Source organism: Scyliorhinus canicula, chromosome 9 (assembly GCF_902713615.1).
Source record: "Scyliorhinus canicula chromosome 9, sScyCan1.1, whole genome shotgun sequence".
Classification (NCBI taxonomy): domain Eukaryota; kingdom Metazoa; phylum Chordata; class Chondrichthyes; order Carcharhiniformes; family Scyliorhinidae; genus Scyliorhinus; species Scyliorhinus canicula.
Window position 1 is genome coordinate 20,215,768 of NC_052154.1, and position 12,794 is coordinate 20,228,561.

Sequence of the window (12,794 nt, forward strand, 5' to 3'; positions counted from 1 at the left end):
GGGTGGAGCATACTGTGTCCGACCTGCTAATGATATTAAATTCCATGCAAGTGGTGGTTTTCAAGGACCCGCCGGTGTGGGGCACAAATCTCGACATCGCTGCCAGCGAGGGACCGGAGCGGATTCGGGAGGCGTTGGATTCGGAGCCAGGTGCAAACCGCGATTTTACAGTTTTGCCTGATTCTCCACCCGATCGCGATGCGCGCTTCCAGTATGTGTTTTGGGGAGGGCTAATGCCTGTGAGAGTGCCTCTGAGACTGTGTGTGTGTGGGGGGGGGGGGGGGGGGGGGGGGGGAGCGGAGAATGCCCCCGAGACTACGGTGGTGGGGGGGATCACCCCGATGCCTGCGAAGGGGGGTGATATTGACATTGTGGTTGGGGATGAGAGGTGGGGCGTGGAGAACCTTGTTGTTTCTGCTGTGGGGAGGATCCCGATGCTTGTGAGGGAGGTGGGAGGTCCGCTGTGTCCGTGTGGCGGGGGGGGCGGCTGGGGGCGTTTACATTCTGTGCTGATTGGACCTCTGTAGAGCCGGCCTTGCTGGTCATCACTCTCACTCATTCTTTTTTCAGAGTGCCAGAAAATCTGCTCTAAAAATTCAGCTGTGCAGCTGAAGAGCTACCTGCCGGTGTTCAGTCAGAGCTGGACACTCTGAAAAAATATGGGAAAATCCTGCCTATTGTTCTGCTGGTTGGGGAATCTTAAACACAAGGGTACGGTCTCAGGATAGAGGGCTGATCAATTAGGACTAAGATGGGGAGAAAATATTTCACTCAAAGTGTAGTAATCCACGGGAGGCAGGAGTTCCGTCACCACACCAATATTTATTTACAATAACGATTATTACAGGAGCAGCTACAAACAGTGCTGCTAGCAGTCCAGTCAACTTAAGACTGCTCACAAAGCCTACACAGGTGATTATATGGGCCCCCTCAATGAGCTATCATTGAGGGAGCTCATAATCCAATTGGCCAACCAATAAAGCCAATTGGAGTTCATTACACAAAGGGTTGTGAATCTTTGAAATTCTCTACACTAGAGGATTCAGTTGGCTCCATCGTTGAATACAGTTAAGGCTGGGACAGACAGATCTTTGATCTCTCAGGGAATCAAGGGGAGTGAGTGGGTTGGTCTCGGTGGCCAGCTTCCCAGAGCAATGGTGCCAACTGAGCAAAGCTCTTATTGTGAGTCTTTGCAATGTCCAGGCAGGGGAGATGGTGGCGTCATGGTAATGTTGCTGGGCTTGTAATCCAGAGGCCCATGCTCTGGGGACATGGGTTCAAATCCCACTGTGGCAGATGGTAAAATTTCTATTCAATTAATAAGCCTAGTATAAAGCCAGTCTCAGTCATGGTGACCATGAAACTATCAGCAATTGTCATTAAAAACAATCTGGTTCTTAGGGAAGAAAATCTGGCATCCTTACCTGGCCAGACCTACATGTGACTCCACTGTGGTTGACACTTAAATGCCCTCTGCAATGGCAAGCAAGCCACTCACGGTAAGGACATTTAAGGGCAGGCAATAAATGCTGGCATTGCCAGTGACGCCCACATCCCATGAAAGAATATCGGGGAAAAAAAGTATTTCATGAAGTTTTGAAGAGAACAGAATGATTTGATTCCTATAGGCGGGATAGAAATGTGTTGTTAACACTTTGATGGTTGCCTCAATAAGCAGTCGAGTGGAAATGTCAGCCTCATTGTCAACCTTCCTTCGCGGGCTGTATGGACCACCTTTTCTGAGCTTATTATTCATGGGAGATTGGCGTAGGCTTTAGTCACCCATTATAATGGTCCTCAGTAAGAACAACTCTGTAAGATGTGGAGATGCTGGCGTTGGACTGGGGTGAGCACAGTAAGAAGTCTTACAACACCAGGTTAAAGTCCAACATGTTTGAAACAAACATGTTGGACTTTAACCTGGTGTTGTAAGACTTCTTACTGCACTCTGTAATAACCACCCTACAACGGGGAGGATAAACCTGCATGGTTAATTGTGCAAAAAGGTGATGCACAACCCTAACCCAATGCCTGCTGCCATTTTCAAAGCAGCGTGGCCACATTGCATTTTGCAGCCTGTTTTAAATTGATTTGCTGCTGGCTGGTTTCCCAAGGCTGAGGAATTCAGGCTGGGAAATATAGGCAAGAGCTGTCATCTCCTTAAGTTAAAGTGTTTTTTACAGGAGTGCTCCCCTGGCACCTCAAAATTGGGCGACACCCAATCTCGGCCTCCCTCTCTACCTCACCCCCTTAATTGACAACAAACCCCTTCAATCTCAGATCTACAGTCCATTTGATAGAGAAATACAGCACAGAACAGGCCCTTCGGCCCACGATGTTGCGCCGAACTTTTGTCCTAGGTTAATCATAGAATTTTGGACAATTTGTCATGGCCAATCCACCCAACCTGCACATCTTTGGACTGTGGGAGGAAACCGGAGTACCCGGAGGAAACCCACGCAGTCACGGGGAGGATGTGCAGACTCCACACAGACAGTGACCCAAGTCGAAATCGAACTTGGGACCCTGGAGCTGTGAAGCAATTGTGCTATCCACAATGCTACCGTGCTGCCCTTAAGAAGTTAACCTACACTCCCTTATTCTACCCTAATCCAAGTACCTATCCAATAGCCGTTTGAAGGTCCATAAATTTTCCGACTCAACTACTACCACAGGCAGTGCATTCCATGCCCCCACTACTCTCTGGGTAAAGAACCTACCTCTGACATCCCCTCTATATCTTCCACCATTTATCTTAAATTTATGTCCCCTTGTAATGGTGTGTTCCACCCGGGGAAAAAGTCTCTGACTATCTACTCTATCTATTCCCCTGATCATCTTATAAACCTCTATCAAGTCGCCCCTCATCCTTCTCCGTTCCAATGAGAAAAGGCCCAGCACCCTCAATCTTTCCTCGTATGACCTACTCTCCATTCCAGGCAACATCCTGGTAAATCTCCTCTGCACCTTTTCCAAAGCTTCCACATCCTTCCTAAAATGAGGTGACCAGAACTGCACACAGTACTCCAAATGTGGCCTGACCAAGGTTTTGTACAGCTGCATCATCACCTCACGGCTCTTAAATTCAATCCCTCTGCTAATGAACGCTAGCACACCATAGGCCTTCTTCACAGCTCTATCCACTTGAGTGGCAACTTTCAAAGAACAATGAACATAGACCCCAAGATCTCTCTGCTCCTCCACATTGCCAAGAACCCTACCATTAACCCTGTATTCCGCATTCAGATTTGTCCTTCCAAAATGGACAACCTCACACTTGTCAGGGTTAAACTCCATCTGCCACTTCTCAGCCCAGCTCTGCATTCTATCTATGTCTCTTTGAAGCCGACAACAGCCCTCCTCACTATCCACAACTCCACCAATCTTCGTATCATCTGCAAATTTACTGACCCACCCTTCAACTCCCTCATCCAAGTCGTTAATGAAAATCACAAACAGCAGAGGACCCAGAACTGATCCCTGCGGTACGCCACTGATAACTGGGCTCCAGGCTGAATATTTGCCATCCACCACAACTCTCTGTCTTCTATCGGTTAGCCAGTTTGTTATCCAACTGGCCAAATTTCCCACTATCCCATGCCTCCTTACTTTCTGCATAAGCCTACCATGGGGAACCTTATCAAATGCCTTACTAAAATCCATGTACACTACATCCACTGCTTTACCTTCATCCACATGCTTGGTCACCTCCTCAAAGAATTCAATAAGACTTGTAAGGCAAGACCTACCCCTCACAAATCCGTGCTGACTATCCCTAATCAAGCAATGCCTTTCCAGATGCTCAGAAATCCTATCCCTCAGTACCCTTTCCATTACTTTGCCTACCACCGAAGTAAGACTAACTGGCCTGTAATTCCCAGGGTTATCCCTATTCCCTTTTTTGAACAGGGGCACGACATTCGCCACTCTCCAATCCTCTGGTACCACCCCTGTTGACAGCGAGGACGAAAAGATCATTGCCAACGGCTCTGCAATTTCATTTCTTGCTTCCCATAGAATCCTTGGATATATCCCGTCAGGCCCGGGGGACTTGTCTATCCTCAAGTTTTTCAAAACGCGCAACACATCTTCCTTCCTGACAAGTATCTCCTCAAGCTTATCAGTCTGCTTCACGCTGTCCTCTCCAACAATATGGCCCCTCTCATTTGTAAATACTGAAGAAAAATACTTGTTCAAGACCTCTCCTATCTCTTCAGACTCAATACACAATCTCCCGCTACTGTCCTTAATCGGACCTACTCTCACTCTAGTCATTCTCATATTTCTCACGTATGTGTAAAAGGCCTTGGGGTTTTCCTTGATCCTACCCGCCAAAGATTTTTCATGCCCTCTCTTAGCTCTCCTAATCCCTTTCTTCAGTTCCCTCCTGGCTATCTTGTATCCCTCCAGCGCCCTGTCTGAACCTTGTTTCTTCAGCCTTACATAAGTCTCCTTCTTCCTCTTAACAAGACATTCAACCTCTCTTGTCAACCATGGTTCCCTCACTCGACCATCTCTTCCCTGCCTGACAGGGACATACATATCAAAGACACGCAGTACCTGATCCTTGAACAAGTTCCACATTTCACTTGTGTCCTTCCCTGACAGCCTATGTTCCCAACTTCTGCACTTCAATTCTTGTCTGACAGCATTGTATTTACCCTTCCCCCAATTATAAACCTTGCCCTGTTGCTCGCACCTATCCCTCTCCATTACTAAAGTGAAGGTCACAGAATTGTGGTCACTACCTCCAAAATGCTCCCCCACTAACAAATCTATCACCTGCCCTGGTTCATTACCAAGTACTAAATCCAATATGGCCTCCCCTCTGGTCGGACAATCTACATACTGTGTTAGAAAAGCTTCCTGGACACACTGCACAAACACTACCCCATCCAAACTATTTGATCTACAGAGTTTCCACTCAATGTTTGGGAAGTTGAAGTCGCCCATGACTACTACCCTGTGACTTCTGCACCTTTCCAGAATCTGTTTCCCAATCTGTTCCTCCACATCTCTGCTGCTATTGGGGGGCCTATAAAACACTCCCAACAAGGTGACTGCTCCTTTCCTATTTCTAACTTCAACCCATATTACCTCAGTAGGCAGATCCCCCTCGAACTGTCTTTCTGCAGCTGTTATACTATCTCTAATTAACAATGCCACCCCCCCACCTCTTTTACCATCCTCCCTAATCTTGTTGAAACATCTATAACCAGGGACCTCCAACAACCATTTCTGCCCCTCTTCTATCCAAGTTCCGTGGTCTGTCCTCATGGAGGCTCCTGCGGCAATCGGGTCAGATCCTTGGCAGGCAATGGAAGAAAACATTTTCAATGAGGACCTGTCGTTAACTTTGGGACTACTTATGCAGCTCTGGTCTCGCTGAGTTTCAAAGCCGTTCTCCCGTCCCCCAGCTTTCACCCTCCATGTAAATATTGGGGCCCAGTTGTCGATATGATTCTCTAAATGTATCGATGATGGCTGTAAAGTGTGGTGTTAAAACTCTCCAGACACCTCAGGCTGACAACCGTCTCACTCCCACCTTGATCAGATGGCGTTGGCACTGCCAGGGTGCCTGGGTGGCACTGCAAAGCCGGTAGGATCACTGCCAGGGTGCCAAGGTGGCAGTGCTAAGGGTGAGGGTCTGATGGGGACCATGCCCATGAAATGAGGGGTGTATGAGGGGTGGGGGTTGTAAGGTAGGTGGTGAAGGAGAGAGTCCCCTTGAAGGGGGGTAGGAAAGCCTGAAAATGGAGGCCCTCAGTGACCTCATAGCGGGTGTCATCACTTTGGGGGGGGGGGTGGGGGGTGTAGGTTAATCCCCATATGTGTGGGGGTGATAATGCTCATGGACGGCAGATGTGGGGAAATCGGGGCAACCTTTCAAAATGGTGACCCAATCTGTGAGGCGCCGGTCTGGCCGGTTCAGCTCCCCGGTGATGAAAATAATTCTAAGTGTGGGCGAAACAGGTCAGAAACTTCATGGGCCCAAAAAAGTGACTGAGTGCGCTTACATAGTGGTGGGGAACTCGCCAACAGAGACAGCGGTAAACTCCCAGACAAACCTGTCACAAATTTACCGGCTGTTCACGCCTGCGGAAAGTTTTAGTCCTATCGACGGCGCACCGCCTCAGGTTTCCTGGTGATGAGAGGTGCATTCAACAGGAAATCCCATTGACAACGGTGGGACCAGAGGACCAGAGGATCCCGCTGGCACGCCACCTCCGCCATCGAAAAACACAGAAAATCCTGCCCTGAGAATTATTCCCATTAGATTGTGCCCTAAGTGTGGTTAAATACCGGTGTGGCTCTCATGCAAAAAGATGGCGGGAAACATCCCGCCAAACTTGCCCAGAATTACACGTCAAACTTTTTTGGCTGATTCCGTCCGTGAAAACGACAGCCGGATTATGTTATCGGTGCTGCAATGCGATATTAATGTTCGGGCAGAGGGAATTCTGCACTGCATGTTGCTTAGCAGCAGAAACATGGCGAGAGGAGCTGGTGGCTTGTGAGAGGCCAAGTTAAGTTCAAAGTTTTAACTCTTTGTGCACCAGGAAGAAGAAGAGTGGTGATCTTCCAAAGACCCACAAGGAGTCCTTGGGCGCCCACAGGCCCTGGCCTCCCTGTAAAAGTCGTACAAAAGCTATTTGCAATTCTCAATATGGTCCTCAAGGGTATCCCGAGTTTCCTGACTGACAAAGACCATTCCCAAGAGTCCCCAGTTGCGGACTCCTGCGACTACATTTCTGCTTCCTGCACGTCCGCCAGCCAGCCAATGAATCCAAATGGGAATCCGAGATGTTTTATTCCACTGAGGCCCTACCGTTAAGATTAGCAAGGCCTTTGCAACATAAACCGTTTCATGTGTGCAGCCCCTATACTCCCTCCCCTGTAAAAAGTTGAGCCGACTGTGTCTGCACGATGCTGATTAGCTCCTCTCCTGATCCTCTTTTCTTATGAGAACAAAACAGATTTTACGAGCAAGAGAATGCCTTTAAGATCCAACTACTGTGTCACCTTTAAAAAAAAATCAAAATAACTTATGCATTCCTCCCGTATCGCTCAATCCCTGCTCAAAAGAAAACAACGTTGGTTCTTGGAGCCTTACAGGAAATAAGCGATCTGTAATAATCATCACAAACATTCCCAAACACAATAATCTATGAGCTTTACTGCTCTTCGTATATTCCATTTCTATTAATCCTGATTGGCATTTTTACGACCAACGCACTACCAGATGTGACCGAAGTAAGTTTCTCTCGGGCATGCATGACATTCAGTAACAACCGTGTGTTTGTTATTCATATCAATGAAAACAAGAGCTGCCAAATGAAACACAGATTGTACTTTCTGGGAAAAACGGCATAAGCATAATGTGATCTGATTTGAAAATACTGCAAAAGATGTTTCAGTGATCGAAAAACACCTGCTTAAATCATTATTTCACCACAGAGAAATGGCAAGGAAAAGAAAAGGCGATTCAACTGATTAAGTTGATTCCTCCAGATTTCTAAGTTTCTCAGACTACTATTCCTCCAGCACTCCAATTATCCTGTCGAATATCTATTCAGTACTTCAACACACCCAGCTTAGCATCTATCCAGTGCCACCATCTTGGAACCATCCAGTATTACAATCACCAGTGCTCGCATCCAATGGTATTCAGAATTTCTCGATTATTATCCCCTGCATTAGCTTACCTGATCAACTGCTCCAAATATTTGGCAACGTTTTGCGTGAGTTTTTTTAAAGATCTGATTTAAGTTCATTTAACTTTATATAGTCTGACTTTATTGGTCTTGAGGGAACATTCTGAGTTCATGTACATTGAAATATCATGCTGAATTGTGGCCTTTTTACCTTATCTATGCACATAATCCTTTATATACCCTAATAAGTGTCTGCTCAACCTCCTCTCCGAAGTGTGGAGTTTAAGAATTGTCCACCAGAATCATGGCTCAAATCACTTGCAGTCCAGATGTATAAAGCCTACCTGCATGTGTAGACATGATTTTTCCGAACACTTCTCCTGAAGAAACCTTTGCACCCATCGCAGCTGGAAGCGCCATAGTGTTTCCCTGTTGCGCGATCACCACAGATTGAGCACATGGCACTGACACCATTGTTCATCAACACATTAATATTACTAGCTTCTGATGGAATGGTCTCTATGAAACAAAAGAAAATAAATACAGTAAAGATATTAGATTTTCGACACCAAAACGTTCAGCTTATAGTGTGGAGGCATGCCCCATGCCGCATACCAGGGGAGCCCTCAACAGAACATCAATTCTCGACAGGATTGGTCTGGAGCTCCATCACAAAACCTACTCAAAGATAATCCCACAGATAAACTCAAGACCTGCTGCAGCTGCATCTTAAAAGTTCTGCATCAATCCAGAGCAGTTGGCACGGAGATTGCATTTTCTGAGTGTGTGCAAGGATAAGGAACCTCACCCACGGCCAGCACATGCGGTGATGGTGAGAATAAGGTTGCACTCTTGGTTTTCTTGGCTTCAGACAGAGCCCCGCTCACAGAAAACTGCATGCCCATATAAAATGGCCGTATCTATTTGAAGGCAAAGTAGAAAGAGCTTGTGTTTTGGCACAGCAGCCTTTGTGACCACAGGATGTTGCCAAATGTTATTTGGCCAAGAAATACTTTAGAAGTTTAGTTACTGTTGTCGGAATTGTGGCAGCCAATCCCACAAGCAGCAATCAGATGATTGCATAATCTGTCTGGTGATGACATTAATATTGGGATGGACAATTGCGGAAAAAATTCCCAACTTTTCTGAAATCTGTTGTGCTCACTGCGAGGGCAGACAGTGTCCAGATCTAACATCTCATTTGAAAGTCAACGTCTCCAACAGTGTAAGATATTGCACATGTTGTGTACTTTTGAATCCTCTGGTTACCTACCAAAAGCTTCACTGTTAACCTTGCTGATACATTTCCACACAAATAGCCATAACAATTCAGTTAATCACTTAATCACTTGAGGCATTGTATTTATTTACATTTGTACAACTCTTTCTTCTTCATATTTATTTTCGTACCAGGACATATCTCTCCCAATTTCTGTTCTTTTCACAGTCCATCCCGACCGTTCTTCATTCGCTCTCATTTCAGAAACTCGATAATAAGATGCACTTGGTCGGGAAACTGCTTGTGCGAAGAGTGTTCGGCCGACGTGAAACGTGGTTCGGCTACCCTGGACATGTTCTAAAAATTATTTTAGGGACTGTGGAAATTTCCTTTCATGGGTTGTAGCACTCACGCCTGCAATGGGGTTGACAGTGTTCTTTGACGGGAAACTTGTAACTATGTGAGATTTCGCAGCTAATTGTTCAAGGGTATTATTTTGCATGAAAGAAAAGGTTGCGTAACTTACACTGGATATTTTGAATAAATAGGGCCATATTCAGGCAGTGTATTTGGAAACCTTCTAATTTAAATAAAATAAAACTGACTGAACACACTAATTTCCCTCCACAGTTCAAAATTAGTGTTAAGCACAAGAAAATCCCCAAAATGTAATTTAGCAGACTGACTTTTTGATTAAAGCACACAGCAGCTTTGCTCGGAGGGCGTATTGGTGCAGATAGTGGCTTCAGTGACCCGTGTTACATTGGAATGGGTGAGCAAAGTGCCACTGGGGAGGAGATGTCAAACATGAGGTTAATGATGTACACAATCCCCTTTCACATTATACGTGGTGATGCCAGCTCAAAATTGTTTTGTTGGTTAAAACTGATTCTAACTCCAGATTTTCTTGATTGAAAATATGGCTGTGTTTGCTACCAACACCACACATGTGCAGTTATATGCACGGCTGCCATCTTAATAGGGGGCTGGCGACATCAAGGGCAGAATTAAACGCGTGATGTACGCACTCGGCGGGCAGAACCGAAAGCAGCCGCGTTTCCCGGTCTCGCCTGAGATCAATTGGGCATCGCAATATTACCACTTAAGTGCCACTTACATAGCAGCACGTTGGGCCAGCGGGGGATGGTGGGGGCAGGCGGATGACAAGCGCCGTGTACAATGGTGGCCCAACATGAAGTTGAAAAGTGGCACGCAGAAGCCGCTGAGGCATCACTGCCTGCAGAATGGTCAGTGCTGGAAGGCACAGCAGGTGGGAGGGGAGTTCCTGCGACCACCAGGTCTCCTCCTGTTTTATTCCCTGACCTCTGAGATCCTCCCTGCTGAGTAAACAACATCCATCAGTAGGTATAACAGGATGGGCACCGGAGCAATAAGTCAGAAGGTGAAAAAATTGAGGGAGAACTAGGAAATAGGGCCACTATGGCTCTGAGGAAGAGCAGACAGGGAGATGTTGCTGAAAACAGCGGGACTGGTGGCCTGAAGTGCATATGTTTTAATGCAAGAAGTACAACAGGTAAGGCAGATGAACTTAGAGCTTTGATTAGTACTTGGAACTATGATGTTGTTGCCATTACAGAGACCTGGTTGTGGGAAGGACAGGATTGGCAGCTAAACATTCCAGGATATAGATGTTTCAGGCGGGATAGAGGGGGATGTAAAAGGGGCGGAGGAGTTGCACTACTGGTTAGGGAGAATATCACAGCTGTACTGTGGGAGGACACCTCAGAGGGCAGCGAGGCTATATGGGTAGAGATCAGGAATAAGAAGGGTGCAGTCACAATGTTGGGGGTTTACTACAGGCCACCCAACAGCCAGCGGGAGATAGAGGAGCAGATAGGTAGACAGATTTTGGAAAGGAGTAAAAGCAACAGGGTTGTTGTGATGGGAGACTTTAACTTCCCCAATATTGACTGGGACTCACTTAGTGCTCGGGGCTTGGACGGGGCAGAGTTTGTAAGGAGCATCCAGGAGGGCTTCTTAAAACAATATGTAGATAGTCCAACTAGGGAAGGAACTATACTGGACCTGGTAGTGTGGAATGAGCCCAGCCAGGTGGTAGAAGTTTCAGTAGGGGAGCATTTCGGGAACAGTGACCACAATTCAGTAAGTTTTAAAGTACTGGTGGACAATGATAAGAGCGGTCCTCGGGTGAATGTGCTAAATTGGGGGAAGGCTAATTATAACAATATCAGGTGGGAACTGAAGAACATAGATTGGGGGCGGATGTTTGAGGATAAATCAACATCTGACATGTGGGAGGCTTTCAAATGTCAGTTGAAAGGAATTCAGGACCGGCATGTTCCTGTGAGGAAGAAGGATAAATATGGAAATTTTTGTGATCCTTGGATAACGAGGGTTATTGTAGGCCTCGTCAAAAAGGAAAAGGAGGCATTTGTCAGGGCTAGAAGGCTGGGAACAGACAAAGCCAGTGTGGAATATAAAGAAAGTAGGAAGGAACTTAACAAAGGAGTCAGGAGAGCTAAAAGGGGTCATGAAAAGTCATTGGCAAATAGGGTCAAGGAAAATCCCAAGGCTTTTTACACGTACCTAAAAAGCAAGAGGGTAGCCAGGGAAAGGGTTGGCTCACTGAAGGTCAGGGGAGGGAATCTATGTGTGGAGCCAAAGGAAATGGGCGAGGTACTAAATTAATACTTTGCATCAGTATTCACCAAAGAGAAGGAATTGGTGGATGTTGAGTTTGGCGAAGGGTGTGTAGATAGCCTGGGTCACATTGAGATCCAAAAAGACGAGGTGTTGGACGTCTTGAAAAATATTAAGGTGGATAAGTCCCCAGGGCTGATCAGATCTACCCCAGAATACTGAAGGAGGCAAGAGATGAAATTGCTGAGGCCTTGACAGAAACCTTTGAATTCTCACTGTCTTCAGGTGATGTCCCGGAGGACTGGAGAACAGCCAATGTTGTTCCTTTGTTTAAGAAGGGGAGCAAGGATAATCCAGGCAATTACAGGCCGGTGAGCCTTACATCAGTGGTAGGGAAATTACTGGTGAGAATTCTTCGAGACAGGATCTACTCCCATTTGGAAGCAAGGGATCGTATTAGCGAGAGGCAGCACGGTTTTGTGAAGGGGAGGTCGTGTCTCACTAACTTGAAATAATTTTTCGAGGAGGTCACAAAGATGATTGATGCAGCTAGGGCAGTGGATGTTGTCTATATGGACTTCAGTAAGGCCTGTGACAAGGTCCCTCATGGCAGACTGGTATAAAACGTGAAGTCACACAGGATCAGAGGTGAGCTGGCAAGATGGATACTTAACTGGCTAAGTCATAGGAGGCAGACAGTGGCATGGAAGGGTGCTTTTCTGATTGGAGTGCTGTGACTAGTAGTGTTCCGCAGGGATTAGTGCTGGGACCTTTGCTGTTCATAGTATACGTAAATGATTTGGAGGAAAATGTAACTGGTCTGATTCGTAAGTTTGCGGATGACACAAAGGTTGGTGGAATTGCGGATAGCGGTGAAGACTGTCAGAGGATACAGCAGGATTTAGATCGTTTGGAGACTTGGGCGGCGAGATGGCAGATGGAGTTTAATTCGGAGAAATGTGAGGTGATGCATTTTGGAAGGTCCAATACAGGTAGGGAATATACATGAATGGTAGAACCCTCAAGAGTATTGACAGTCAGAGAGATCTTGGTGTACAGGTCCACAGGCCACTGAAAGGGGCAACACATGTGGAGAAAGTAGTTAAGAAGGCAAACGGTATGCTTGCCTTCATTGGCCGGGGCATTGAGTATAAAAATTGGCAAGTCATGTTGCAGCTGTATAGAACCTTAGTTAGGCCACATTTGGAGTATAATGTTCAATTCTGGTCGCCACATTACCAGAAGGATGAGGAAGCTTTAGAGAGGGTGAATAAATTTACCAGGATGTTGCCTGGTAT

At 46.4% G+C, this 12,794-nt stretch overlaps 1 protein-coding gene across 5 annotated transcripts in view; it reads right to left on the minus strand.

Annotated features, from left to right (window-relative positions):
* Nucleotides 1-12,794, minus strand: part of LOC119971135 (hepatocyte nuclear factor 4-beta-like) — a 93,705-nt gene that overhangs the window by 46,175 nt on the left and 34,736 nt on the right. For 4 of the 5 annotated variants that reach the window (XM_038806304.1, XM_038806305.1, XM_038806309.1 and 1 more), the window contains exon 2: nt 8,000-8,174. In XM_038806304.1, coding sequence (XP_038662232.1) covers nt 8,000-8,174 — 175 coding nt within the window. Of the gene's footprint in view, nt 1-7,999; nt 8,175-12,794 lie in introns of those variants that run through there. The other variant, XM_038806308.1, reaches the window with a different exon arrangement.